Source organism: Papio anubis, chromosome 19 (genome assembly GCF_008728515.1).
Source record: "Papio anubis isolate 15944 chromosome 19, Panubis1.0, whole genome shotgun sequence".
Classification (NCBI taxonomy): Eukaryota; Metazoa; Chordata; class Mammalia; order Primates; family Cercopithecidae; genus Papio; species Papio anubis.
The window spans coordinates 46,199,174-46,224,741 of NC_044994.1; the positions used below are offsets into that span (position 1 = coordinate 46,199,174).

General features: G+C 41.6%; 1 protein-coding gene across 5 annotated transcripts; it reads right to left on the reverse strand.

The window, feature by feature from the left end:
• Positions 1-464: 464 nt before the first annotated feature.
• LOC108583947 lies at positions 465-11,865 on the reverse strand. Of its 5 annotated transcripts, none has more exons than XR_004180081.1 (3): positions 10,038-11,865; positions 5,470-5,751; positions 465-4,726 (listed from the first exon to the last, which is right to left on the reverse strand). XR_004180081.1 is itself a non-coding variant. In XM_031658837.1 (3 exons), the coding sequence occupies exon 1, from the start codon at positions 6,589-6,591 to the stop codon at positions 5,650-5,652; it is 942 nt and encodes a 313-aa protein (XP_031514697.1). In that variant the 5' UTR covers positions 6,592-8,413; the 3' UTR covers positions 465-3,213; positions 3,644-4,726; positions 5,470-5,649. The 5 variants fall into 5 exon arrangements, 4 of the variants coding, with proteins under 4 accessions (XP_031514697.1, XP_031514696.1, XP_021785816.1 ...); XM_031658837.1 differs by lacking the exon at positions 10,038-11,865 and having other exon boundaries at positions 465-3,213; positions 3,644-4,726; positions 5,470-8,413; XM_031658836.1 differs by lacking the exon at positions 10,038-11,865 and having other exon boundaries at positions 465-3,261; positions 3,644-4,726; positions 5,470-8,413.
• Between the last annotated feature and the right edge of the window lie 13,703 nt (positions 11,866-25,568).

Sequence of the window (25,568 nt, forward strand, 5' to 3'; positions counted from 1 at the left end):
CTTTAGACATTTTTGTTGTCACACCTGGCGTGGGTGGGTGCCGTGGGCATCTAGAGGATAGAGGTCAGCAGTGCAACTAAATATCCCTCAGTGCACAGGACAGCTTCCAACCACCAATCAACCGAAAAAAAAAAAAAGAACCATCCAGTCCAAATTACAAGGGTAATCTATAATTCACAAGGTGAATTTACAAGGTCAAGTCATTTCTCCACCACATAGTCTAGTTCAGTCTGATTGGCTTAATTACATATACGAGCCCTTCCTTAGGAGACAGGTTATTTAGACCTAAGAAATTCCATACTGCAAAGCTAAAGACACCTGCCCAGCAGAGAAGATGGAAGCCTCATCACTAATCAGAACCCACACATGATTTAGTACTGTAGCAAGCAAAACAAAGAAGAAAGGGAAAATAAAGTTTATTTTGTAGCAGGACGAGCCACAGGCAAAACTCCTCAGACACCGGATTAAAGAAGGAAGAGGTTTTTTATTCGGCCAGGAGCGTCGGCAGACTCGCGTCTTAAGAACTGAGCTCCCTGAAGAAGAAATAAGTGGCCTTTTTAAAGGCTTACAACTTTAAGAGATCCATGTAAAAGGGTCATGATAAATCAAGCAAGCATGGAAAACATGACAAGGGGCTACATGCATCAGCTAACAGAACAAAAAGTTTTACAGTGCTTTCTCATACAATGTCTGGAATTTATAGATAACACTAGTAGTTTTTGGTCAGGGGTTAATATTATCATCATTATTTTAACCACCAGGGCCAGGTGGTGGTGCCAAGGTCATCTAGCTATTTATCTTACTTCTGTTTCTTTCCAACTTTTTGCTTCCTCCCCCTCCTCCTGTCTTATAAACTAGGGAAAAGGGGAGACGGGGAAAAGCCGGGAAAGACAGTAGGAGAAGTGGTGGTATCATTCTATATTTCCCCCCTTTGAGAATTTTCACTTTTTTTAGTGGGAGTTCTCACTCTCATCTTCACTTTCTGAGTCTCTCTGCGAGATAGAGCGATAGTGATTCATATAATACGCATGTGCTGAAGTTTTCTGATGAACCGAAGTAGCAACAAAAGTTTTTATCTTTTGAAAAATCAAGGGTAATACACAGGGGAGCAGCAAACAAGTTTCTGTTACTAGCAATACACCTACAATGAGGGTTTTAAATCTTCCTATAGCTGGAAACCATTTTCCAAATAAAGACTCTGGATCAAACTCATGCCAAACCTGTACAGGCACATGTGCCAACTTCGTCATGTCCCTGACTGTGTTTTCAACCACCTGTCCTTCAGCATCTATTTGTAGGCAGCTATTGGTTAAGTCAGATTTTCTACAGACTCCTCCTTTAGCTGCAAGTAGTCCAAGGCCAGTCTATTCTGATAGATAGCATTTCTCATTTGCGTTTCCTGCCGAGCTAAAACAGTCAAAGCTCTGCCAGTTTTATTAATAATTATTTCTAAGACGGCCTGCAACCCTATGATCCGATTGAGCATGTAGATGGGGGTTCGGTATCCCCCTGAGCCGTCTCGTGCCCATGTGGCAGGCCCATAATACTGTATGATCCTTTCAGGAGGCCACTCATTATCTTTCCGGTTTCCTATAACTATGCCTCTCTTTTCTCGGGAGGCATAGGCAGGGAAACCTAGGAGCTCACCCATTTTTACAGGTAATAAGAAAACGGACAGTTTAATAGTGCCAATAATACAACTACCTCTCCATTTATTAGGTAACTGAATGTAGGCTCTGTGCCCACATATCCAGTATAGTCCAGCAGGAGCAGTCCAGTCCTGATAAGATTCTGGATGAGCCCAGGCAGTTTTTAATTTAGAAAATTTACTAAATGGGTTCTTTTCAGTGTGATTTAGGCCCCACCAAGTAATTGTTTTTGTTGTGCTGTTGTACAACTTCTGTCCTATACAATTAAGCTTTCCTACAGAGATGATAAAACCTTTTCCTTCTCTAGTTATACAGTATTGTCCAATAATTGAGGTTTTTAGGACCTAGAAGTTGCTAGCTTGGGCCTTCTGAAATGGAATTATATCAGGAGCTGGATCAGTGGGCACCAACTCTCGGGCTTCCCAAGGCCATCAGTCTCCGATAGTGGTTCCTCCACATACACAACAAGAAGTAACATCAAGGGAATGAGCTACATTTTCTGCTAATTGGAGAAACAAATTTTTTGTCTTTTTCAGAAGTTCTGGTGCTAGCAGATTCAGCTCCTCATTAAAGGTTTGAAACACTGGTTTGGGAGCGCGCCTGTAGACCTCCCCTCAGACTAAAATGGCAACGTGGGGGTTTAACCCTGTCCCATCGATCCCCAGGGTTACACGTTCTCCCTTTTTCCAATGGGGGTCTAGGGGATTGGTGATTATTAGTTCCAGTGGGTTACAGTGACCAGCAGTACAGGAGGGCTTGGTTTCCCCCTTCTGAAGATGAACCGGGTCCTTTTTGTTCTTTTTCCAAGTAGCCCAAATAACACATGGCCAAAAGGCACAATTTTCACAAACCCCCGACTCGTGATAAACATATTTATTTTCTACTCTGTAGCTCCTTTCCCAGTTAAGAGAACCACATCCTGTTCCTAGCTTGTTACTATTAATGGCTGCACAAGCATCAAATCTTAAAGTTACTTGTTTAGGGATTCCTTTTTCTTCTGTTCTAGTTATTATTTTACTTGTATCAACTAGGAAAAGGCCAGTTCTTAATCTTATTTCAAAAACGGTGGTTGCAGGGGACTCAGATGGGTTATAAAACACATCAGGTTGGTCATTTCCCAGGCTACATACCTTGTACTGAGTGGCATTATACAAACAAGTTTCTTTCAACGTTCCCATACATTCATAATAACTATAGAACAGAAAGATTGTTTTAATTTGTTGTCCTACCTCAGTGACCTGATGAATACACTGGGAACGGTCACCAGTTTGAGTAAGGTCAATTGAAGTCCTTACTGTATAAGTCCAAAATTTAAGAAAATGAATCCCACGATGAGATTCCTCATGCTTCGGCCGTGCGTGGACCAGTCAGCTTCCGGGTGTGACTGGAGCAGGGCTTGTTGTCTTCTTCAGGATCACTCTGCAAGGGTTGTCCAGGCTTGGTCTTGCCTCCCAGGTTTCAGGCGCTGCAGGTTTTACACAGCTGTGGTGGATCCAGGCTGGGATTCCCTCTACCTTCACAGCGGTGGGAGTGTTCAGGATAACCATCTGGGGTCCTTTCCACCCTGGGCACAAAGAGGCTACGTTCCAGTCCTTGATCCACACTGGGTCACCTGGGGAGAAAGGGTGAACTGGAGAGAATAAGCTAACAGGGCATCTCTCATTTACCCAGGCTGAGATTGTTTGTGTAATTTTCCCTAAAGCCTGTAGCTGTCGCTGTAACTCAATTTCACCTAACTCTCGGGGAGTGCCTGGAAGTCCCCACAATATGGGAGGGGGCCTATGATATAATATTTCCTAAGGGGAATATCCTGTTCTTTTAGAAGGGGTACATTTAATTTTAAATAATACCATAGGGAGAGCCTGTATCCATTTTAATCCTGTTTCCTGACATACTTTCCCTCAACTATTTTTGATAGTCCGATTCATCCGCTCCACCTTTCTGGAACTCTGAGGCCGGTAGGCGGCATGCAATTTCCATGTGATCCCCAGTACCTATGCTGTCTTCTGTACCAAGTCAGCCACAAACGCCGGCCCGTTATCTGAGCCGATCCGTAAGCGCAGTCCAAATCTAGGAATAAGATCTCGAAGAAGCACACAGGTTACTTCACGAGCTTTCTCAGTTCGTGTTGGATAAGCCTCAACCCACCAAGAGTAGGTACACACAAGAACTAGTAAATACTTGTTACCTCCACACTTTGGCATCTCTGTGAAGTCCACCTGGAGGTCTTCAAAGGGGGCTGCTACATAAGCTTGTATGCCAGGTGGAACAGCTGGACCTTGTCTCGCATTATGCTGTCAGCAGGTAACACACTGCTGCGTCACCGTTTTGGCAAGGGCTGACAAATGCGAGATGTAGAAATACAGACCTAACAACTTTTCAAGTGACCCCTGACCTGGATGGGTGGTTTCATGCACAGCCAGTACAACTGCAGCTCCTAGCATTTGTGGCACAGCTACTCTCCCATCTAGTAATCGAATCCATCCTTCCTCCATCACTTGTCCTCCCTCTGCCTGGAGAAAGTCCTTTGCTTCTTTAGAATAAGTAGGTACAAGATCAGGTGCTCGAGGGAGCAGGGGGGCTGTGACTGATGCCCAGAAGGGGGCGGATGCTGCTTTTCGAACCTCCGAGTCAGCGCGGGAATTCCCCAAACCCACCAAGGTGGAAGCTCGCTGGTGTCCTCTGCAATGCATAACTGCCACCTTGTGGGCTTTCCATACTGCTTCTAATAATTGCAAGATTCTTGTTGATATTTTATGTCCTCTCCCCCAGAGTTCAATAGGCCCTTTTCTTTATATAATGTTCCATGCACTTGAAGGGTTAAAAAGGCATACCGAGAATCAGTGTAAATGTTTATAGTCTTACCTTCACTGAGTTCTAAGGCCCGAATTAAAGCAATGAGTTCAGCTTGCTGGGTTGAAGTGCCCTGGGGCAACAATCTGGCTTCAACAACAGTGTCCAGGGTTACCACTACATACCCTGCACATCTCTCTCCTTGTGGGTTGATGAAGCTGCTCCTATCCACATATAGTTCCCAGTCTACTGATGCCTAAGGCTGGTCCCGGAGGTCAGGTCTGCTAGAGTAAACAGAGTTCAACACTTCTGCACAGTCATGCTTGACAGGGCTCTCTGATACCGGGAGCAAGGTGGCGGGATTCAGGATATTACAAACTTCAATGGTTATGTGGGGATTTTCACAGAGCAAACTTTGGTACTTGGTGAGTCTAGCATTCGTTAACCAATGATGTCCTTTAGTGTTCACTAAAGTCACCACAGCATGGGGGGCCTTTATGTTCAGGTTTTGCCCAAGAGTCAGCTTATCTGCTTCTTGTACTAGCAGAGCAGTTGCTGCCAAGACCCTCAAACACAGGGGCCATCCTTTAGAAACCCTGTCTAGTTGTTTAGAGAGGTAGGCCACCAGCCTCAGCCAGGGCCCCATCTTTTGGGTTAAAACTCCAACTGCCATCTTTTCTCTCTCTGACACCTACAATGTAAAAGGCTTTGTCAGATCGGGTAGCCCCAATGCTGCAGCTGACAGAAATTTTTCCTTTATCTCTCTCTGACACATACAATGTAAAAGGCTTGCTGTTGTTGGGATCCCCATTCAAAATATTCCCAGTCCCCCCCTCTTTGTGACCTCATACAAAGGCTTGGCTAATATTGCAAAGTTTGGAATCTACAGTCTGTAAAACCCCACAGCTCCTAAGAATTCTCTCACCTGCCTTCTGCTCTTAGGCTCCAGTAGATTGCAAATGACCTGCTTTCTTTCTGATCCCAGGCTGTGCTCCCCCTGTCGAATAGTAAATCCCAGGTAACGTACCTGCTCTCGGCAGATCTGAGCTTTTCTCTTGGACACTTTATACCCACAGTCCTCCAGGTGCCAGAGTAGGGCATCCGTTCCCTTGGCGCACCCGACTGCCGTGGGGTGTCCCAGCAGAAGGTCATCGACGTCCTGGAGCAACACACAGCCTAGGTCTCTGGTGGGAAACTTCTGGAGGTCTCAAGCCAATGCCTCCCCAAAGATGGTGGGGGAGTTCTTGAACTCTTGGGGAAGCTGGGTCCAAGTGTAATGAGTAGTGACACCTGACTCCGGATCTTCCCACTGAAAGGCAAACAGCTTCTGACTCTCAGGGGCTAATCTGATGCTAAAGAAAGCATCTTTCAGGTCCAAGCAGGTGAACCAGATGTCCTCAGCTGGCAGCAACCCCAACAATGTGTATGGGTTAGGTACTGTTGGATGTAAAGTCACTGTAGCTTGATTAATCAAGCACAAATCCTGTACCGACCTGTAGTCCTTGGTCCCTGGCTTGGGAACCGGCAGGACGGGCGTATTCCATGGAAACTGACAGGAAACTATAATTCCAAAGGTTCTTAGGCACTTGAGATGGACCTGGATACCTTCAAGAGCTTCTCTGGGGACTGGGGACTGTTTTTGCCTAGCCAGCTGGGCCCCTGGCTTAACTTCTATAAGTACGGGGGCTTGGTTGACTGCCAACCATGGAGGGTTGTCTTCCACCCACACTTTTGGCCACCGCTTAGCCAGAGCTGGTCTTATCTCTTGACCCGGCTCAGTTAAGAAAAGCCTCCATTCCTCCTCTTGGGGTACTGTAAGGGTCATAATGACTCCCGTTCCAGGTAAGTTTAGCAGCAAAGAGCCATGCTCTGTAAAAGAGATAGTGGCTCTCAGCTTGCTAAGCAAGTCCCTTCCCAACAACGGCAAGGGACAGTCAAGCATGTATAAAAACTGATGAATCACTTTATGTCCTCCTACAGTACAAGTCCGAGGCAAGCAGAAGGCTTGCTTTGCTGAAACCCCCGTGGCTCTGATTATGTCAATAGTCTTTTTGGATAAGGGGGCGACCAGGATGGTTACTACAGAATGTTCAGCACCAGTATCTACAATAAAATCAATGTCTTTACCCCCAACTGTCATCCTGACCATAGTCTCTTTGGGGGAACTTGAGCCCAGTCCCCCTCAGTCCAAAACCCTTCTGTCAGGTTGAGCAGGGCCCCTTCCTCCTTGTCTGGGGCCTCCTGCTCTGAGTATCCTTGTTTTCCTTTTAGTTGAGGGCATTTGTTCTTCAAATGTCCCATTTCTTTACAATAAGCACACTGGTTATGCTGCAGACTCTGACAGCCAGGCTGAGTTTCTTTCCTGGGGCCGCCCTTCCCTTGCCTCTTTGGGGGAACCCCTCTAATTGCTGCAGCCAACAGGTCAGCATTTCACCGGGCCTGGCGTTCATTCTCTTTGCAATTTTCCTTACGGCTTACTGCATCCCTGTTTACAAACACCTGGTTAGCTATTTCTAATAACTGTGATGTATTCATCCCTGCAAACCCAGCCTGTTTCTGCAGTTTTCTTCTAATGTCTTCTGCGCTTTGACTAACTAAAGCCATGTTAATCATGTGCTGATTTTCAGGGCTATCGGGAGCAAAGGGAGTATATATACGATAGGCCTCACACAGTCTCTCGTAGAATTGTGCTGGACTTTCTTTTCCCTGAATGACCTCAGAGACCTTGTTAACATTTGTGACCTTCTGGGCTCCCCTCTTTAATCCTTCCAGGAGAGCTTCCCTGTATCGGTTCAGCCTTTGCACACCCTCTCTTTCATTTGGGTCCCACCGGGGGTCGGTTCCTGGTAACTGAGTCCTTACATACTCTTGGGGGTTTTGGCAATCAGCTGGTACATGTTCCTCTAGCCACTTGGTTGTTGCTTGGAACACTCTCCACCTTTCATCTGTGTTAAAGAGGAACATGAGCAACTGGTGGCAATCAGCCCAAGTGGGGTTATGGGTCTGGATAATAGTTTGGGCCAAATCAATTAGAGCTTGTGGCTTTTCAGTATAGGATGGGGTATTGTTTTTCCAGTTGAGAAGGTCGGCAGAGGTGAAGGGCTGGTACACAACAACATGCCTCTCCACCATGTGACCATCCTCATCTAGCCCAGTATACCGCTGCTCTCTCAGGGGCATTTGTACCCCAGTTTTGGGTCACAAATGAGCTGCCAAGGGAGGGCTTTCTCCTGAGGCTTCACCTCCTCTCTTATCTACTCTGGGTGGCCTAGGGATATGTTTATCTTGCGGAAGCACAAGTTCTGTGGGCTCAAGAGTGGGGAGCCTCTCTCCCTGGTAAGGGGAGGGCACCACTGGGATCACTGGTGCCATCTCCTGCAATGGATCTTCTGATATTGGGTGGAACAGAACTTCAGGAGTTGATTTCCCTCGGCGAGTGGAGTGGGATCCTTCCTTGGCTATCTGTCCCTTTGCTACTAGCACTGCTGCTGCTTGCCCTCTTAGCCACTGTGGGGGGTCTAGCACAAGCTGTAACCAAGTGTCTATGTATGGGAACTGGTCTGAGTGTCCTAACTTACCAGTTACCTTGTGACATATGCCATACCTTAGAAACAAGGGACCTGTCCAGGCTTCCTTCTGATGGCCAACCCACTTCTAATATTGGCCAATCTATTTCACACAAAGTTCTAAGTTTTCCTGGTGTCATAGTAATCCTATAGTCTCCATTAAATCTCTTCTTAAAATTTTTCAACATAGTTTCTAGCAGAGTGGGCTCACTTTGTGTCTGACCTATGTTTCCTAGAGACAAAACACCACGCTCACACCACACGCACACCACAAAACAAAGAACAGGTAAAAAGGGCGCACACATACCTTTTCAGTTTATACCAAACCAGAATCAAAACCAAAATCAGAGTATCCAGAAATCCAAGCCAGGTCAAAACCAAATCCAAAGTATCAAGCAATTCAAGTCAAGTCAAAAACAAAAACCAAAGTGCTGGTACAGGCACACCATGGGTGATCAGGCCACGCTTCCACTCAAATGGAGTGGGCAAGTTCCAAAGACTAGCCTTACCAAGTTTCAGATGTCCGGACTTAAAGTGCCCTTTCCTTCCCAGTGTTCAGCCACTGTGTTGATCCTCCACGGGGGCCTGCTGTGCACTGCTCTGAGGAGGCATTCCACTGGGGCAATTGCCTACCCAGGAGCGCTCTCAGGGTCTGCATCGCTCAAGCTGGCCAAAGTCCCCCACAGGAATGCTCTAAAGGGCAGGCATAAGCTGCCTAAGGGGCTGCCTCAACCATCCACTAATCACCTCGCTTCCCGGTCAGGGAACCAAGAAATGTAGCAGGACAAGCCGCAGACAAAACTCCTCAGACACCAGATTAAAGAAGGAAGAGGTTTTTTATTCGGCCAGGAGCATCAGCAGATGCTAAAAGTAAAATTTGCCATCTCACTGGCATAATTTTTGGTAGCAATGCAACCTGGATTCTAAGAATAATTTCATCAGAGAAAACTGGTCTAGAGGCTTAGAAATGACTTATTTTCTAAATTATGGGCCTAGTGATGTAAAAACCTTATGTGCCCCATTATTACTTTGTGTGCTTTAAAAGAGCCTAGTTTTAAAAACTTAACACTGAACTAATACATATGCTGAAGTCCTGAAGAAATTTCACCCATTCTAGGTTGCAACTGTGAGAAGAATGCCAATTCCACCCAGGTGTCTCCAACCAGTTCAACAAGACACTCAGTGAGAAACAAGGGAGAACTCCAAAACCTTTGATATTTAACTCACAAGACCAAAAGAATGCAACTTTGAACAGATTTAAACTTTTATCTTACAAAGGGGGTTAATATCTGAACTTTAAATTCTGGGCTAAAATGAGAGATTAAACACATGCATCTTTATTACCTTCCTGGAACCCAGTCAAAACTACAGCAAAAAAAAAAAATTTTTTTTTTTTTTTTTTGAGACAGTTTCACACTTGTTACCCAGGCTGGAGTTGGAGTGCAGTGGTGCGATCTTGGCTCACTGCAACCTCTGCCTCTCAGGTTCAAGCAATTCTCCTGCCTCAGCCTCCCAAGTAGCTAGGACTACTGGCACCGCTAATTTTTTTGTATTTTTAGTAGAGACAGTGTTTGCCATCTTGGTCAGACTGGTCTCAAACTCCTGACTTCAGGTGATCCAGCCACCTCGGCCTCCCAAAGTGCTGGGATTACAGGTGTGAGTCACCACACCTGACTATGATTTTTTAAGTAAACTTATTTTGAAATAATTTTAGATTTACAGAAAATTTGCAAAGATGGTACAGAGTTCCTGTATACCCTACACTCAGCTTCCTCTAATGATAATATCTTACATAACCATCACATTTGTCAAAACTAAGAAATTAACATTGGTACAATATGGCCAAATAAACTATATATATTGTTTGGATTTCACCAGTTATTCTACTAGTATACTTTTTCTGTCCCAGGATCCAATCCTGGACACTATATTGCATTTAGTTGCCATGTCTTATTAGTATCTTAGTTTGTTCTGCTATAACAAAATACCTGAGATTGAGTAATTTATTTTAAAAAACAAAATGTCTTACAGTTCTGGAGTATGGGAAGTTCAAGACCAAGGTGCCCGCAGGTTCAGTTTTCTGGAGAGAGCTGCTTGCTCTGCTTTCAAGATGGCATCTTATTGCTGCATGCTCCAAAACATAGAAACGCCAAGTCTTCACATGGCAGGACAAGCAGGCTGAAAGCTGGATGAAGGCTCTTTTATAAAGGTCTTAATTCCATTCACTAGGGAGGAGCCCCCATGGCCCAATCACCTCTTAAGGCCCCCACCTCTTAATCTTATCACATTGGCAACACCTGAATTTTGGAGGCAACACATTCAAACCATGGCAGTGTCCTCAACTCTGAGACACTCTCTCAACAGCAAAAGGATTTTTAAAAGATAGAAACATAGAAGAACACAGTAAAGACAGAGAAGCAAAGAGTAACAAAAATGTGAAATCTGAATCATAAACCAGTAAAGGGAAGGATAAACAAACTGACGTATGTTACAAATTTTTCAAACAGCTCTATTCCTGGAAATGATAAGGGGAATAGAGTGGGAAGAACTACTGGGGAAAACAGTATTTGAGAACCCTCGGTCCTTCTCTGCTTCACAGTGCTAGGAAACTGGCCCTCACCCATCCTAGAGGAGATCTAGAGGTTTAAACTCTAAATTGTGGTCTGCAGTCTTGAGAACGCCAGGTGCAGGTACTTTGAACCATTAAAGAAGAAATTCTGTTTAATGTTTTAGCTATGAGGAAGAGCAAGTTAATAACTCATCTGGTTAATCTTCACTTGAAACAATCTATGAATTTTTGCTGTGACAATGTGACTCAAACCACAAACACTATTATGATTACTTATCTATTTGGCTCCTTGCTAAAATATTTGTGAAGTGTAATTTATCCCTTACCTTCAAGTGAGAAATACCTTTAATGTAAGTGTAAACTTTGACTTGTATCAGTTAATATGCAATCTTTGAAGAAACAGATTTAGGGTTCTTACATGGTCATATTAATTCCTTCGCCTGGAACTATTCAACCATTGTCTTTATGCTTAGCAATATTCTATACTTCTCTGCAACCAGATCCACCCCTCCATGGCATTTATTATTTTTCAAACATATTTATGTGATTGTCTGACTTCTGGCACCCATCCATCTGTATATTGTGTATGTACATACGTATCCCTTAATCTTCTTCTGTCTAGGTTTACTCCCTAATTATCCCCTATGTACTATACTTTGTTCCTCTGTCAGAGTAAACTGCATGAACCCAGGAATCATGTTTCATGTATCTTGCTTTTCATATCATGCTTAGCAAAATTCTAAACTCACAGTATATCAATGTTTCACAAAATATGGTTTGAAATCCCTGCCTTAAATTTACCAAGGGTTTTATAAAAGCGTATTAAGTTCTGATGAGGGATAGTGGCGATGGTTGCATAACAACGTGAATGTACTTTATTCAACTGGTTAAAATGGTAACCTTATGGTTAAGCATATTTTATCACAATAAAAAATGAATTTTAAAGCGCATTATTAAGCCCAGTCGATTGATGAATAAGGACCTGCAGGAACAGTGCCTGGGAACCTACATTTCCACAGTTCTCCAAGTATTTCTTATGCAACCTTGTCGGAAAAACCATCACATTAGATAGCCAGTAAATACCTGTGGTTTGCTTGAATGACTGACTGATTGATTGATTGATTGATTGATTGATTGACTGATTGAATGATTGGAGACATTGTCTCTCTCTGACACCCAGGCTGGGGTGCGGTGGTACAATTATGACTCATTTCGGCCTCTAATTCCCAGGTTCAGGTAATTCTTCTACCTCAACCTCCTGAGTATCTTGAGCTACAGGTGTGCACTATCATACCAGGCCACTGTTTTGTTTTTGGTTTTTGTTTTGTTTTGTTTCATTTTGCTTTTGTAGATACAGCGTCTATCTGTGTTGCCCAGGCTTGTCTCTAACTCCTGGTCTCAAGCGATCCTCCTGCTTTGGCCTTCCAAAGTGCTAGGATTACAGGTGTGAGCCACCATGCCTGGCCTTGTGTGATTAATTACTGAGAACTTTGATCTGCATTTTGATTATACACAATGCTCAGGAAGCTAAGTAAGGCCCCTCTCAAAAGAAAGACTTATCTCTATTGCCTAGAAATATTAATTCTCTACAAGCCCCCATTTTAAAAGCCTTTTATGAAAAGAGCTTCCTATACATATTCTCTACTTCATGAAGAGTTTATGAGGAATCATGAAAAGTATAAAAGCCTGTAAAATGAAAGTGCAACATAAATCATCAGCAACATGACCACAGACACCCAGTATGTCCCTGCATGATTTTGGTCAAGTTTGTGAACCTCCAAACATTCAAGGGAAATGTTCGCAGTAGGAACAAAGATATTCTAAATATTTCTCATCACTCAAATTTCTATGAGTGCCACATGAGCAGTGGTTTGTTGAATTGAATGATTCAAGGTTTTCTGAATATGTTTGATGGAGATTGACTACTATATTAAACCCAGCATCTATTTTAAATGATTGAAAACCCTGAAATAGTGCTGAGACCATATTATTCTCCATCAAGCATATAGTCTGGCAGGATTTCATATGTTTAACCTCCCACTAGGCTTAAGTACCTCTAACTGCTAGGGAGATCTATTTATCTGTAGATACAAGAAATAGCCTCAGACTATAGCTGAGGGTGGCTGGTAGCCCAGAGCTCCAAATAGAAAGTTTTCAAAGGTAACTTGGGAAAATATTTGGAAAATCTGGGGCAGTATGCCACTGAAGGCAGAGCTGTAGGCAGAGTGGAAAACATTGCTCTGGAAAGCAAAATGATGAGGCTATTCAAAGCATGTAACTGGACAGAGTTACTTGACATGCATGATAAAGTCAATGTAGAAGCTAAAGTTAAATCTCAGAGATGTGAGTTGAAGAACTGAGTGAATAGAGGTATCATCTATAAATACAAGGAAGTAAGCGGAGGATTAAGGCTTGGGTTAGAAAAGTAATAAGCTTGTTCAGAAGCAGAAAATACAACGGTGTTTGCCAGAGGCTGAGGGGCGGAAGATGGGAGGAAAAGGTAAGTTTTTATTCAATGGACGTAGAGTTTCAATTGTGCAAGATGCAAAAGTTCTAGAGATCTGTTGCACAACAATTAACACTGCTACACTGTATATTTAAAAATGGTTACCATGGTCAATTTTGTGTTTTTACTACAATAATAAATACAACAATAAAAATAATAGGCTTGTATAGATTGACTTAGGGACAGTGGCCTATGGTAGGCAACATCTTACAGCTCTTCTTCATACTGATATTCGACAGATTGATCTTAAATTCATATTACAGCTTGAACAAATAGGTAATTTTGTATCACTGTTACCTGGCAGGGGTAAACACTCAGAAAAATACATTTATTCTCATCATCCACAATTATACTGAGATTCCACAGAGGTGTGACCACACATTTAGTGCTGTCAAGTGTATAATATTTGATAGATAATAGTCCTTCCTGGAAAACATTTAAAAGATCATAATTTTTAAAATCATTTTTTTACCATTTGTCTGACTAAAATTATAACTTATCCTGAGCAAGTGGTTTTAAGTTGGCCTGAAATAAGAGGCCACTCTAATAAACTCTCTCAACCACCTCGTTCCCACTTGAAACAGATGTCTGGGTTGAAAAATATTCATGGCTATGTTTCAAATATATTTAAGCACTAAACCAAAAATAATAATATTTTAGATAAGAATATAGTAATAACCCATGCTTCTATGCTGGTTATATTCTACCATTTGCTAAATTTAAACCCTTTGCTTTAAAACCTTAACATGTCAATGAAATATTTTTAAAATAATATTAGAAGATATAACTTACTGGCCACTTAATACACCTCACAACAGTCCTTCAAGTTAAGATTTATCCTGTTTCACGGGAGGAAACTGAGGCTCAAAGGGATTAAGTAACTTAATCAAGTCACACAGCCTGAAGGCATCCTAACTTGAAAGCTAGATCTGCCCAACTTCAAAGCCTGTCCTCTTTCCATTTCTCAGCCCTGCTTATAAGGAAGTTTTCAAAACCCTTGGAATCATGTATAATGGATTAGAACCAGTAAACTTGAAATAATTTCTAACATTCTTTGGTTACATCTATAAAACATCTAGGCACTTAGATGTTGAAAACAGAAAAGTTTTAAACAATTAACAGTGCCAGAAATAGCAGCCAGAACGGCTCTACAATTGATTACTTTACTACTCATCTAGTTCTATACTTATTAAACCTAGTAGTAAATAGAAAATTGAGAACTACTAAGTCATTCTGAAATGTGTTGACCACGTTAATCTTCTGTTTCATTAAACAGAATTCACCAAACACTTTTGATCATGTACAACTTTTGGTTAAAAACAAAACAACAACAAAAAAAAGCCTCTATTTGCTGGTTATCTATTGTTACATAGCAAACTACTGCAAAATTTAGTGCTTGCAAACAACCACTATATTATTATGGCTCACAATTTTGTTGGCCCTGCTGGAATTCAGAAATGGCTCAGTGGGGTGACTCTTCTCCTTAGATAGGGTCTCTCAGTGGCGTTCACCTAATGACTCAGTCGGACTGGTCTGAGAGGGGTTCAAGACTACTTCAGTCACATGCCTGGTGCCTTGTAGGGGACAGTTGGAATGTGGGGTTCATCTGGGTCCTTCTGTCTGTCCATGAGATCTGAGGCCCTTTCCACATAGTCTCCCCAGCAGGGTCATCACACTCCATCATGTGACTCAAGACTTCATGAATGAGTCTTCTCTAAAAGCTGAAGTGCAAGCTGCCAGTCTCATAAGGACTGGCCACAGACACTGACATACCATCACTTCCACTATATTCTGTTGGCCGAAGTAGTCACAGAGCTGGCACAGATTCAAGGGGAGACAATACAGATCCCCATCTCTCAGTGAGAGGCGTTTCAAAAACTTTGAAACCAACTTTAATCTGCCATACCATATTATAAATATATAGTTGTACTACTAAACATTGCATGAACCATCACAAACACACACAAAATAGAAAATGGTTAGGGAAGAAACAAACACATAAATATGCTAACATTTTCTTCCCATGGTGTTTGAATCGTTTTGTACATCTCCTAAGGTGAACACACATCCACTATGCAATCTACTCTTCTACCTTCCTGTATCTCTATTCCTTAATTCAGCAAATATATAAAGAGAGTACCTTACATGCAAAAGACATATTACACACTGCTGAACCAATGAATAAATATGAACTTCTCTCTTCAGGAATTTACAACCCAGTGGAAGAGAATGACAGTAAATAATTACAACTTGCTTGAAAAATATTGCTAACTAGACCTAGAGGAGTTAAGGAAGCAGACACAAACCAATCTTTCTGGACACTATCTTGTATGTCATTGTTTTCCTGAGTGGGCCATAGTTCTGCTGACCCCAAAAGACTACAAACTCCCTGAAGACAGGACAATATGTACATTCCTTTTGCTGTCCTATACTAAATGCTCAGCTAATATTAGAATTGATAGAAGTAATTGATTAGATCTTTTTGCACCTAGGGTGAAAAACGGCCCCTCTAACCACAATCAAATTGTTGGTTAAAAGGGTGGGGAGATGGATAACAGTACAGAAGTAATCAGTCCAAATTTATTAACACTCATAGAAATATAATAATGATTTATATTTGACAGCACTTAAGACATTACAATAAGCTTTTATATGCATTAAGTAACCAAGATATTAAGAACAAATTTTTGGCCAGGCACAGTGGTTCAGGCCTGTAATCCCAGCACCTTGGGAGGCTGATGTGGGCAGATCGCTTGAGGCCAGGAGCTCCAGACCAGCCTGGCCAACATGGCAAAACCACCTCTCTACAAAGAATACAAAAATTAGATGGGCATGGTGATGGGCACCTGTAATCCAAGCTACTCAGGAGGCTGAGGCAGGAAAATTGCTTGAACCCAGGAGGTTACAGTTGAGCCAAGATCGTGCCACTGCACTTCAGCCTGGTTGACAGAGCCAAAAAAAGAAAAAAAAAATTCTAAATAAGTAAAACAGAATCTTTTTTTCTTTTCTTTTTTTTGAGACAGAGTCTCACTCTGTCACCAGGCTGGAGTGCAGTGATGTGATCTCGGCTCACTGCAACCTCCGACTCCCTGGTTCAAGCAATTCTCCTGCCTCAGTCTCTTGAATAACTGGAACTACAGGCAGCCACCATCAAACCCAGCTAATTTTTGTATTTTTAGTAGACATGGGGTTTCACCATGTTGGCCAGGATGGTCTTGATCTCCTGACCTCGTGATCCTCCCACCTCAGGCTCCCAAAGTGCTGGGATTACCAGCGTGAGCCACTTTGCCCAACAGAAAAACAGGATTTTTTATATTCTTCTTAATAGTACATCGCAGAATATTCATCCTCATATCATTTGATTACCTTGTTCATCTGTAGGTTTCTGAGACGTACATATACAACCAAAATGTCTTAGAGGACCATGGAAAGAAGGGGGAATAAAGTAAACCATTTCCTTCCTGTTTGTGAAACAATTAGGCCCACCTGTCATAAGTAACCATCTTTACTTTCTGAATCTACCAAGAACTAAACCTGACAACATAGAGTTTGACTGCAGCATGAGGGCCAACAGTTAAAATATTATCACTGTCATCAGCCAGTGGTTACTGAGCACTTACAGCACTCAAGATACAGTGTAGTGATAGACACTGTGAGACTCTTGATAGAGTTAGGTGGCAGAAGGGATCATTGAGGATGGCCCTGGAGACCTTTTAGAACAAGTTAGATAAAGCATCTATCTAAAGTGATTTAGGTGGAGCTGGGCCTAGAAGCACAAGTGAAATGCATGATGTTTCAGGTCACCAGCCTTCTGTCTTTCTATGACATTTATAAAAAATGAGAGAATTGTTCACTTTTAGAGCTAGAGAGGTTTGATCTATTCCAACCCTCTCATTTTATGCTAAGGAGACTGAGGCCCAAAGAAGTGAATTGACTTGCCCTAAGATACCTGGCTCAAAGTTACCAAGTCTCCTGGTTCTTGTTAATTCCACATTCTTGGCATCACCTCCCCCAAGCCAACTTGAATATGTGACTTTGGAGTCACGCTAAGAAGACTCAGATGTAATGATTCTATGAAGCAGTCTCATAACACTTTACCTTTGCAAAGTAAAATGTTTATGAAAGAAAGCTTTAACTCTGTTTTCAAATGAAGAAACTGAAGCTTAATTGATGACTTTAATTGATGTCAGTCAATGACAACGAGACTTGAAATACATGAGTCCTGATTCTGGGACCTGTGGTTATTATCATAGTCATAGCTACTACATGAAATGCACACATTTAAGGATCAGTAGCAGAGGTGAGGCTGAGTGTTCCAACACTGCGGGCAGCCCAGGCTATTAGTACTAGCAGAGCTCAGAATGGAAAAGCAAGATGTGTAAGGAATGCTCTGATTTCAATATTTCAGTCCATGTATCTGCTCCTCGTTCTATTCCTTGTTCCCTCTTTCATGACACCTAGATCTCCTTTGGTATTTAAAACAATAAATTTAAATCACCTCCCTTCTTTTTAAAAATCCTATCCTCAAACAAAATCTGTCAGATACAAAATATTCTTTATTTGCAAGGATCCAAGCTCTTACCTGTGCTAAGTTCTCCCACTATCACTGAGAATGAGTCATGAGGTCCTGTTTCATCTTCTCTTCTCTCAGTAACACCTGGCATCAACTGTAGGTGATTTTCAGAACCGTCTCAGCCCTGAAACACTAACATCATTTTGGGAATCAAACAGCTTTTATTATGTTGTAGCTCTATTTAGATATCATAGGCCTTTAATTTTTCTTCTGCATTGGCCATTGCTCCAGTAAAGTTCCAACTATTGATTCATCCTCCATAGGCTCATCCTCATACTGACCTGTGGCTCAAGCTTCCCATTGCCATCTTCCCTTCCTACACTTTCACTGTATCCTTTAGAAGCTCTATTCCATTATCAATAATTTTGTATGCCCTCAATCTCTCTGTGAAGGGCATTCACTCCACTTTTTGCCACAATTGAATTCTGACATTTTCTCCAGGATTTCCACCTCTTTCCTGTTTTCAAGTAACTTGGAACTTCTATGCATCATTTTGCAGACCTCTGAAGTGAAGTCAGTTCTCTCATCTATGACCACATGGCAGAGCCAGCATTCTCCTAGTTGGTTATCCCCAGTTTAAAGCCATTACCCATCCACTTTCTGAAAAACCCTCTCATCAGTGACAAATCTGTCATTACAGATTTGTTTCATTTCTAATATCCTCTGTCATCACCAGCACCCTCTCAGATTGATTGGTTAGTTCCTGGACCTTTCATCATCCATCTGTTTTTCTCTAAACCCTCCACCAACACGGAGGACATCAGATATGTATATAGGTGAGTTTCTGAGACCTCATGCTTGCTTGAACTTTTCCACTCCAATGAATTTTTTTTTTAAATTTATTTATTATTATTATACTGTAAGTTGTAGGGTACATGTGCATAACGTGCAGGTTTGTTACATATGTATACCTGTGCCTTGTTGGTGTGCTGCACCCATCAACTCGTCATTTACATCAGGTATAACTCCCAATGCAATCCCTCCCCCCTCCCCCCTCCCCATGATAGGCCCCGGTGTGTGATGTTCACCTTCCCAAGTCCAAGTGATCTCATTGTTCAGTTCCCACCTATGAGTGAGAACATGCGGTGTTTGGTTTTCTGTTCTTGTGATAGTTTGCTAAGAATGATGGATTCCAGCTGCATCCATGTCCCTACAAAGGACACAAACTCATCCTTTTTGATGGCTGCATAGTATTCCATGGTGTATATGTGCCACATTTTCTTAATCCAGTCTGTCACCAATGGACATTTGGGTTGATTCCAAGTCTTTGCTATTGTGAATAGTGCTGCAATAAACATACGTGTGCATGTGTCTTTAGAGCAGCATAATTTATAATCCTTTGGGTATATACCCAGTAATGGGATGGCTGGGTCATATGGTACATCTAGTTCTAGATCCTTGAGGAATCGCCATACTGTTTTCCATAATGGTTGAACTAGTTTACAATCCCACCAACAGTGTAAAAGTGTTCCTATTTCTCCACATCCTCTCCAGCACCTGTTGTTTCCTGACTTTTGAATGATCGCCATTCTAACTGGTGTGAGATGGTATCTCATTGTGGTTTTGATTTGCATTTCTCTGATGGCCAGTGATGATGAGCATTTTTTCATGTGTTTGTTGGCTGTATGAATGTCTTCTTTTGAGAAATGTCTATTCATATCCTTTGCCCACTTTTTGATGGGGTTGTTTGTTTTTTTCTTGTAAATTTGTTGGAGTTCTTTGTAGGTTCTGGATATTAGCCCTTTGTCAGATGAGTAGATTGCAAAAATTTTCTCCCATTCTGTAGGTTGCCTGTTCACTCTGATGGTAGTTTCTTTTGCTGTGCAGAAGCTCTTTAGTTTAATTAGATCCCATTTGTCAATTTTAGCTTTTGCTGCCGTTGCTTTTGGTGTTTTAGACATGAAGTCTTTGCCCATGCCTATGTCCTGAATGGTACTACCTAGGTTTTCCTCTAGGATTTTTATGGTATTAGGTCTAACATTTAAGTCTCTAATCCATCTTGAATTAATTTTCGTATAAGGAGTAAGGAAAGGATCCAGTTTCAGCTTTCTACTTATGGCTAGCCAATTTTCCCAGCACCATTTATTAAATAGGGAATCCTTTCCCCATTTCTTGTTTCTCTCAGGTTTGTCAAAGATCAGATGGCTGTAGATGTGTGGTATTATTTCTGAGGACTCTGTTCTGTTCCATTGGTCTATATCTCTGTTTTGGTACCAGTACCATGCTGTTTTGGTTACTGTAGCCTTGTAGTATAGTTTGAAGTCAGGTAGCGTGATGCCTCCAGCTTTGTTCTTTTGACTTAGGATTGTCTTGGAGATGCGGGCTCTTTTTTTGTTCCATATGAACTTTAAAGCAGTTTTTTCCAATTCTGTGAAGAAACTCATTGGTAGCTTGATGGGGATGGCATTGAATCTATAGATTACCTTGGGCAGTATGGCCATTTTCACGATATTGATTCTTCCTATCCATGAGCATGGTATGTTCTTCCATTTGTTTGTGTCCTCTTTTATTTCAGTGAGCAGTGGTTTGTAGTTCTCCTTGAAGAGGTCCTTTACATCCCTTGTAAGTTGGATTCCTAGGTATTTGATTCTCTTTGAAGCAATTGTGAATGGAAGTTCATTCATGATTTGGCTCTGTGTTTGTCTGTTACTGGTGTATAAGAATGCTTGTGATTTTTGCACATTAATTTTGTATCCTGAGACTTTGCTGAAGTTGCTTATCAGCTTAAGGAGATTTTGGGCCGAGACAATGGGGTTTTCTCAATATACAATCATGTCATCTGCAAACAGGGACAATTTGACTTCTTCTTTTCCTAACTGAATACCCCTGATTTCTTTCTCTTGCCTAATTGCCCTAGCCAGAACTTCCAACACTATGTTGAATAGGAGTGGTGAGAGAGGGCATCCCTGTCTTGTGCCAGTGTTCAAAGGGAATTTTTCCAGTTTTTGCCCATTCAGTATGATATTGGCTGTGGGTTTGTCATAAATAGCTCTTATTATTTTCAGATACGTTCCATCAATACCGAATTTATTGAGCGTTTTTAGCATGAAGGGCTGTTGAATTTTGTCAAAAGCCTTTTCTGCATCTATTGAGATAACCATGTGGTTCTTGTCTTTTGTTCTGTTTATATGCTGGATTATGTTTATTGATTTGCGAATGTTGAACCAGCCTTGCATCCCAGGGATGAAGCCCACTTGATCATGGTGGATAAGCTTTTTGATGTGTTGCTGAATCCGGTTTGCCAGTATTTTATTGAGGATTTTTGCATCGATGTTCATCAGGGATATTGGTCTAAAATTCTCTTTTTTTGTTGTATCTCTGCCAGGCTTTGGTATCAGGATGATGTTGGCCTCATAAAATGAGTTAGGGAGGATTCCCTCTTTTTCTATTGATTGGAATAGTTTCAGAAGGAATGGTACCAACTCCTCCTTGTACCTCTGGTAGAATTCAGCTGTGAATCCATCTGGTCCTGGACTTTTTTTGGTTGGTAGGCTATTAATTGTTGCCTCAATTTCAGAGCCTGCTATTGGTCTATTCAGGGATTCAACTTCTTCCTGGTTTAGTCTTGGAAGAGTGTAAGTGTCCAGGAAATTATCCATTTCTTCTAGATTTTCCAGTTTATTTGCGTAGAGGTGTTTATAGTATTCTCTGATGGTAGTTTGTATTTCTGTGGGGTCGGTGGTGATATCCCCTTTATCATTTTTAATTGCGTCGATTTGATTCTTCTCTCTTTTCTTCTTTATTAGTCTTGCTAGTGGTCTGTCAATTTTGTTGATCTTTTCAAAAAACCAACTCCTGGATTCATTGATTTTTTGGAGGGTTTTTTGTGTCTCTATCTCCTTCAGTTCTGCTCTGATCTTAGTTATTTCTAGCCTTCTGCTAGCTTTCGAAAGTGTTTGCTCTTGCTTCTCTAATTCTTTTAATTGCGATGTTAGAGTGTCAATTTTATATCTTTCCTGCTTTCTCTTGTGGGCATTTAGTGCTATAAATTTCCCTCTACACACTGCTTTAAATGTGTCCCAGAGATTCTGGTATGTTGTATCTTTGTTCTCATTGGTTTCAAAGAACATCTTTATTTCTGCCTTCATTTCGTTATGTACCCAGTAGTCATTCAGGAGCAGGTTGTTCAGTTTCCATGTAGTTGAGCGGTTTTGATTGAGTTTCTTAGTCCTGAGTTCTAGTTTGATTGCACTGTGGTCTGAGAGACAGTTTGTAATAATTTCTGTTCTTGTACATTTGCTGAGGAGTGCTTTACTTCCAATTACGTGGTCAATTTTGGAATAAGTACGATGTGGTGCTGAGAAGAATGTATATTCTGTTGATTTGGGGTGGAGAGTTCTATAGATGTCTATTAGGTCTGCTTGCTGCAGAGATGAGTTCAATTCCTGGACATCCTTGTTAACTTTCTGTCTCGTTGATCTGTCTAATGTTGACAGTGGAGTGTTGAAGTCTCCCATTATTATTGTATGGGAGTCTAAGTCTCTTTGTAAGTCTCTAAGGACTTGCTTTATGAATCTGGGTGCTCCTGTATTGGGTGCATATATATTTAGGATAGTTAGCTCTTCCTGTTGAATTGATCCCTTGACCATTATGTAATGGCCTTCTTTGTCTCTTTTGATCTTTGATGGTTTAAAGTCTGTTTTATCAGAGACTAGGATTGCAACCCCTGCTTTTTTTTGTTCTCCATTTGCTTGGTAAATCTTCCTCCATCCCTTTATTTTGAGCCTATGTATGTCTCTGCGTGTGAGATGGGTCTCCTGAATACAGCAGACTGATGGGTCTTGACTCTTTATCCAGTTTGCCAGTCTGTGTCTTTTAATTGGAGCATTTAGTCCATTTACATTTAAGGTTAAGATTGTTATGTGTGAACTTGATCCTGCCATTATGATATTAACTGGTTATTTTGCTCGTTAGTTGATGCAGTTTCTTCCTAGCCTCGATGGTCTTTACATTTTGGCATGTTTTTGCAATGGCTGGTACCCGTTGTTCCTTTCCATGTTGAGTGCTTCCTTCAGGGTCTCTTGTAAGGCAGGCCTAGTGGTGACAAAATCTCTAAGCATTTGCTTATCTGTAAAGGATTTTATTTCTCCTTCACTTATGAAACTTAGTTTGGCTGGATATGAAATTCTGGGTTGAAAATTCTTTTCTTTAAGAATGTTGAATATTGGCCCCCACTCTCTTCTGGCTTGGAGAGTTTCTGCCGAGAGATCTGCTGTGAGTCTGATGGGCTTCCCTTTGTGGGTAACCCGACCTTTCTCTCTGGCTGCCCTTAAGATTTTTTCCTTCATTTCAACTTTGGTGAATCTGGCAATTATGTGTCTTGGAGTTGCTCTTCTCGAGGAGTATCTTTGTGGCGTTCTCTGTATTTCCTGGATTTGAATGTTGGCCTGCCCTACTAGGTTGGGGAAGTTCTCCTGGATGATATCCTGAAGAGTGTTTTCCAACTTGGTTCCATTTTCCCCCTCACTTTCAGGCACCCCAATCAGACGTAGATTTGGTCTTTTTACATAATCCCATACTTCTTGCAGGCTTTGTTCATTTCTTTTTCTTCTTTTTTCTTTTGGTTTCTCTTCTCGCTTCATTTCATTCATTTGATCCTCAATCGCTGATACTCTTTCTTCCAGTTGATCGAGTCGGTTACTGAAGCTTGTGCATTTGTCACGTATTTCTCGTGTCATGCTTTTCATCTCTTTCATTTCGTTTATGACCTTCTCTGCATTAATTAGTCTAGCCGTCAATTCTTCCACTTTTTTTTCAAGATTTTTAGTTTCTTTGCGCTGGGTACGTAATTCCTCCTTTAGCTCTGAGAAATTTGATGGACTGAAGCCTTCTTCTCTCATCTCGTCAAAGTCATTCTCCGTCCAGCTTTGATCCGTTGCTGGCGATGAGCTGCGCTCCTTTGCCGGGGGAGATGCGCTCTTGTTTTTTGAATTTCCAGCTTTTCTGCCCTGCTTTTTCCCCATCTTTGTGGTTTTATCTGCCTCTGGTCTTTGATGATGGTGATGTACTGATGGGGTTTTGGTGTAGGTGTCCTTCCTGTTTGATAGTTTTCCTTCTAACAGTCAGGACCCTCAGCTGTAGGTCTGTTGGAGATTGCTTGAGGTCCACTCCAGACCCTGTTTGCCTGGGTATCAGCAGCAGAGGCTGCAGAAGATAGAATATTTCTGAACAGCGAGTGTACCTGTCTGATTCTTGCTTTGGAAGCTTCCTCTCAGGGGTGTACTCCACCCTGTGAGGTGTGGGGTGTCAGACTGCCCCTAGTGGGGGATGTCTCCCAGTTAGGCTACTCAGGGGTCAGGGACCCACTTGAGCAGGCAGTCTGTCCCTTCTCAGATCTCAGCCTCCGTGTTGGGAGATCCACTGCTCTCTTCAAAGCTGTCAGACAGAGTCGTTTGCGTCTGCAGAGTTTTCTGCTGCTTTGTTGTTGTTGTTGTTGTTGTTGTGTAGCTGTGCCCTGTCCCCAGAGGTGGAGTCTCAGTTGAAAATGCAGAAATCACCGGTCTTCTGTGTCGCTGGCGCTGGGAGTTGGAGACTGGAGCTGTTCCTATTCGGCCATCTTGCTCCGCCCCCTTGTTTTCTCTTAAATGAATTTCAGCCTCAGTTATAGGGAAAGGGTAGACTTGTGGGAGTAGAGGGGCTTTTCCAATCACATGTTATTTTGCAAGTGAGGCTACTACATGAGAGTTAATAGAATAGAAACATAGCTGCGTACTTATTTATTAAGAAAGGGGCTTTTTTCCCCCCAAATGCCATCCATATATTTTTAAAATTACAAATAGAATGGAAACTCATTGCAGAAAACTAGAAAAAAACCCACACACAGCTATAAAAGAAGAGCATGAAGATCAGCTCTAATTGCGACATCCAGAGATACATATTTTTAACGTTTTGAAATTGATTATGCCTTTTTACAAAATGAGATTATAGATCTTCTCATTTTTATAAAAAGGCAGAATCTCTGAGACACAGCAATAGCAGTATTAAAAGAAGATTATAGTGCTAAATGCCCACATCAAAAAGAAATACCTCAAATTAACAAACTGACATAAAACTTGGAGAAACTAGGAAAACAAGAACAAAACAACTCGAAAGCTAGCAGAAGAAAAGAAATAATCAAAATTAGAGCTGAGTCGAATGAAAGTGAAACATGAAAAACCATACAAAAGATCAACAAAACCAAAAGTTGGTTGTTTGAAAGAATAAATAAGATTGATAGACCACTAGCTAGACTAATAAAAAAATAGGGATGATGCAAATAAACACACTCAGAAAAGACAAAGAGGGCATTACTATCGAGCCACAGAAATATAAAAAACCCTCAGGGACTATTACAAACACCTCTATGCATACAAACTAGAAAACCTAGAAGAAATGGATAAATTCCTGGAAGCATACTACCCCACCAAGATTGAACCAGAAAGAAATAGAAACCTTGGACAGACCAATAACAAGTTTCAAAATGGAATCAGTAACAAATAGCCTACCAACCAGAAAAAGCCCTGGATCAGACAGATTCACATCTGAATTCTAGGAGATATATAAAGAAGAACTGGTACCAATCCTATGGAAACTATTACCAAAAAAAAAAAAAAAAAAAAAAAAAAAGAAAAAGAAAAAAGAAAAAAAAAAGAGAAGAAGAGACTCCTCTGTAAATCATTCTATGAGGCCAGCCTCATCCTGATGCCAAAACTTGGTGGAGACACAACAAAAAAAGAAAACTTCAGGCCTATATCTCTGATGAACGTATTTGCAAACATCCTCAAGGAAATCTTAGCAAACTTAATCCAGCAGCACATCAAAAAGTGAACCCGCCACACTCAAGTAGGCTTTATCCTTAGGATGCAAGGTTGGTTCAACATAGGCAAATCAGTAAGAGTGATTCATCACATACACAGAACTAAAAACAAAAAGG

Bases quoted from the DNA above. Each gene is read 5' to 3' on its own strand.
- LOC108583947 (XM_021930124.2), bottom strand. From the start codon at position 6,591: ATGGTCAGGATGACAGTTGGGGGTAAAGACATTGATTTTATTGTAGAT.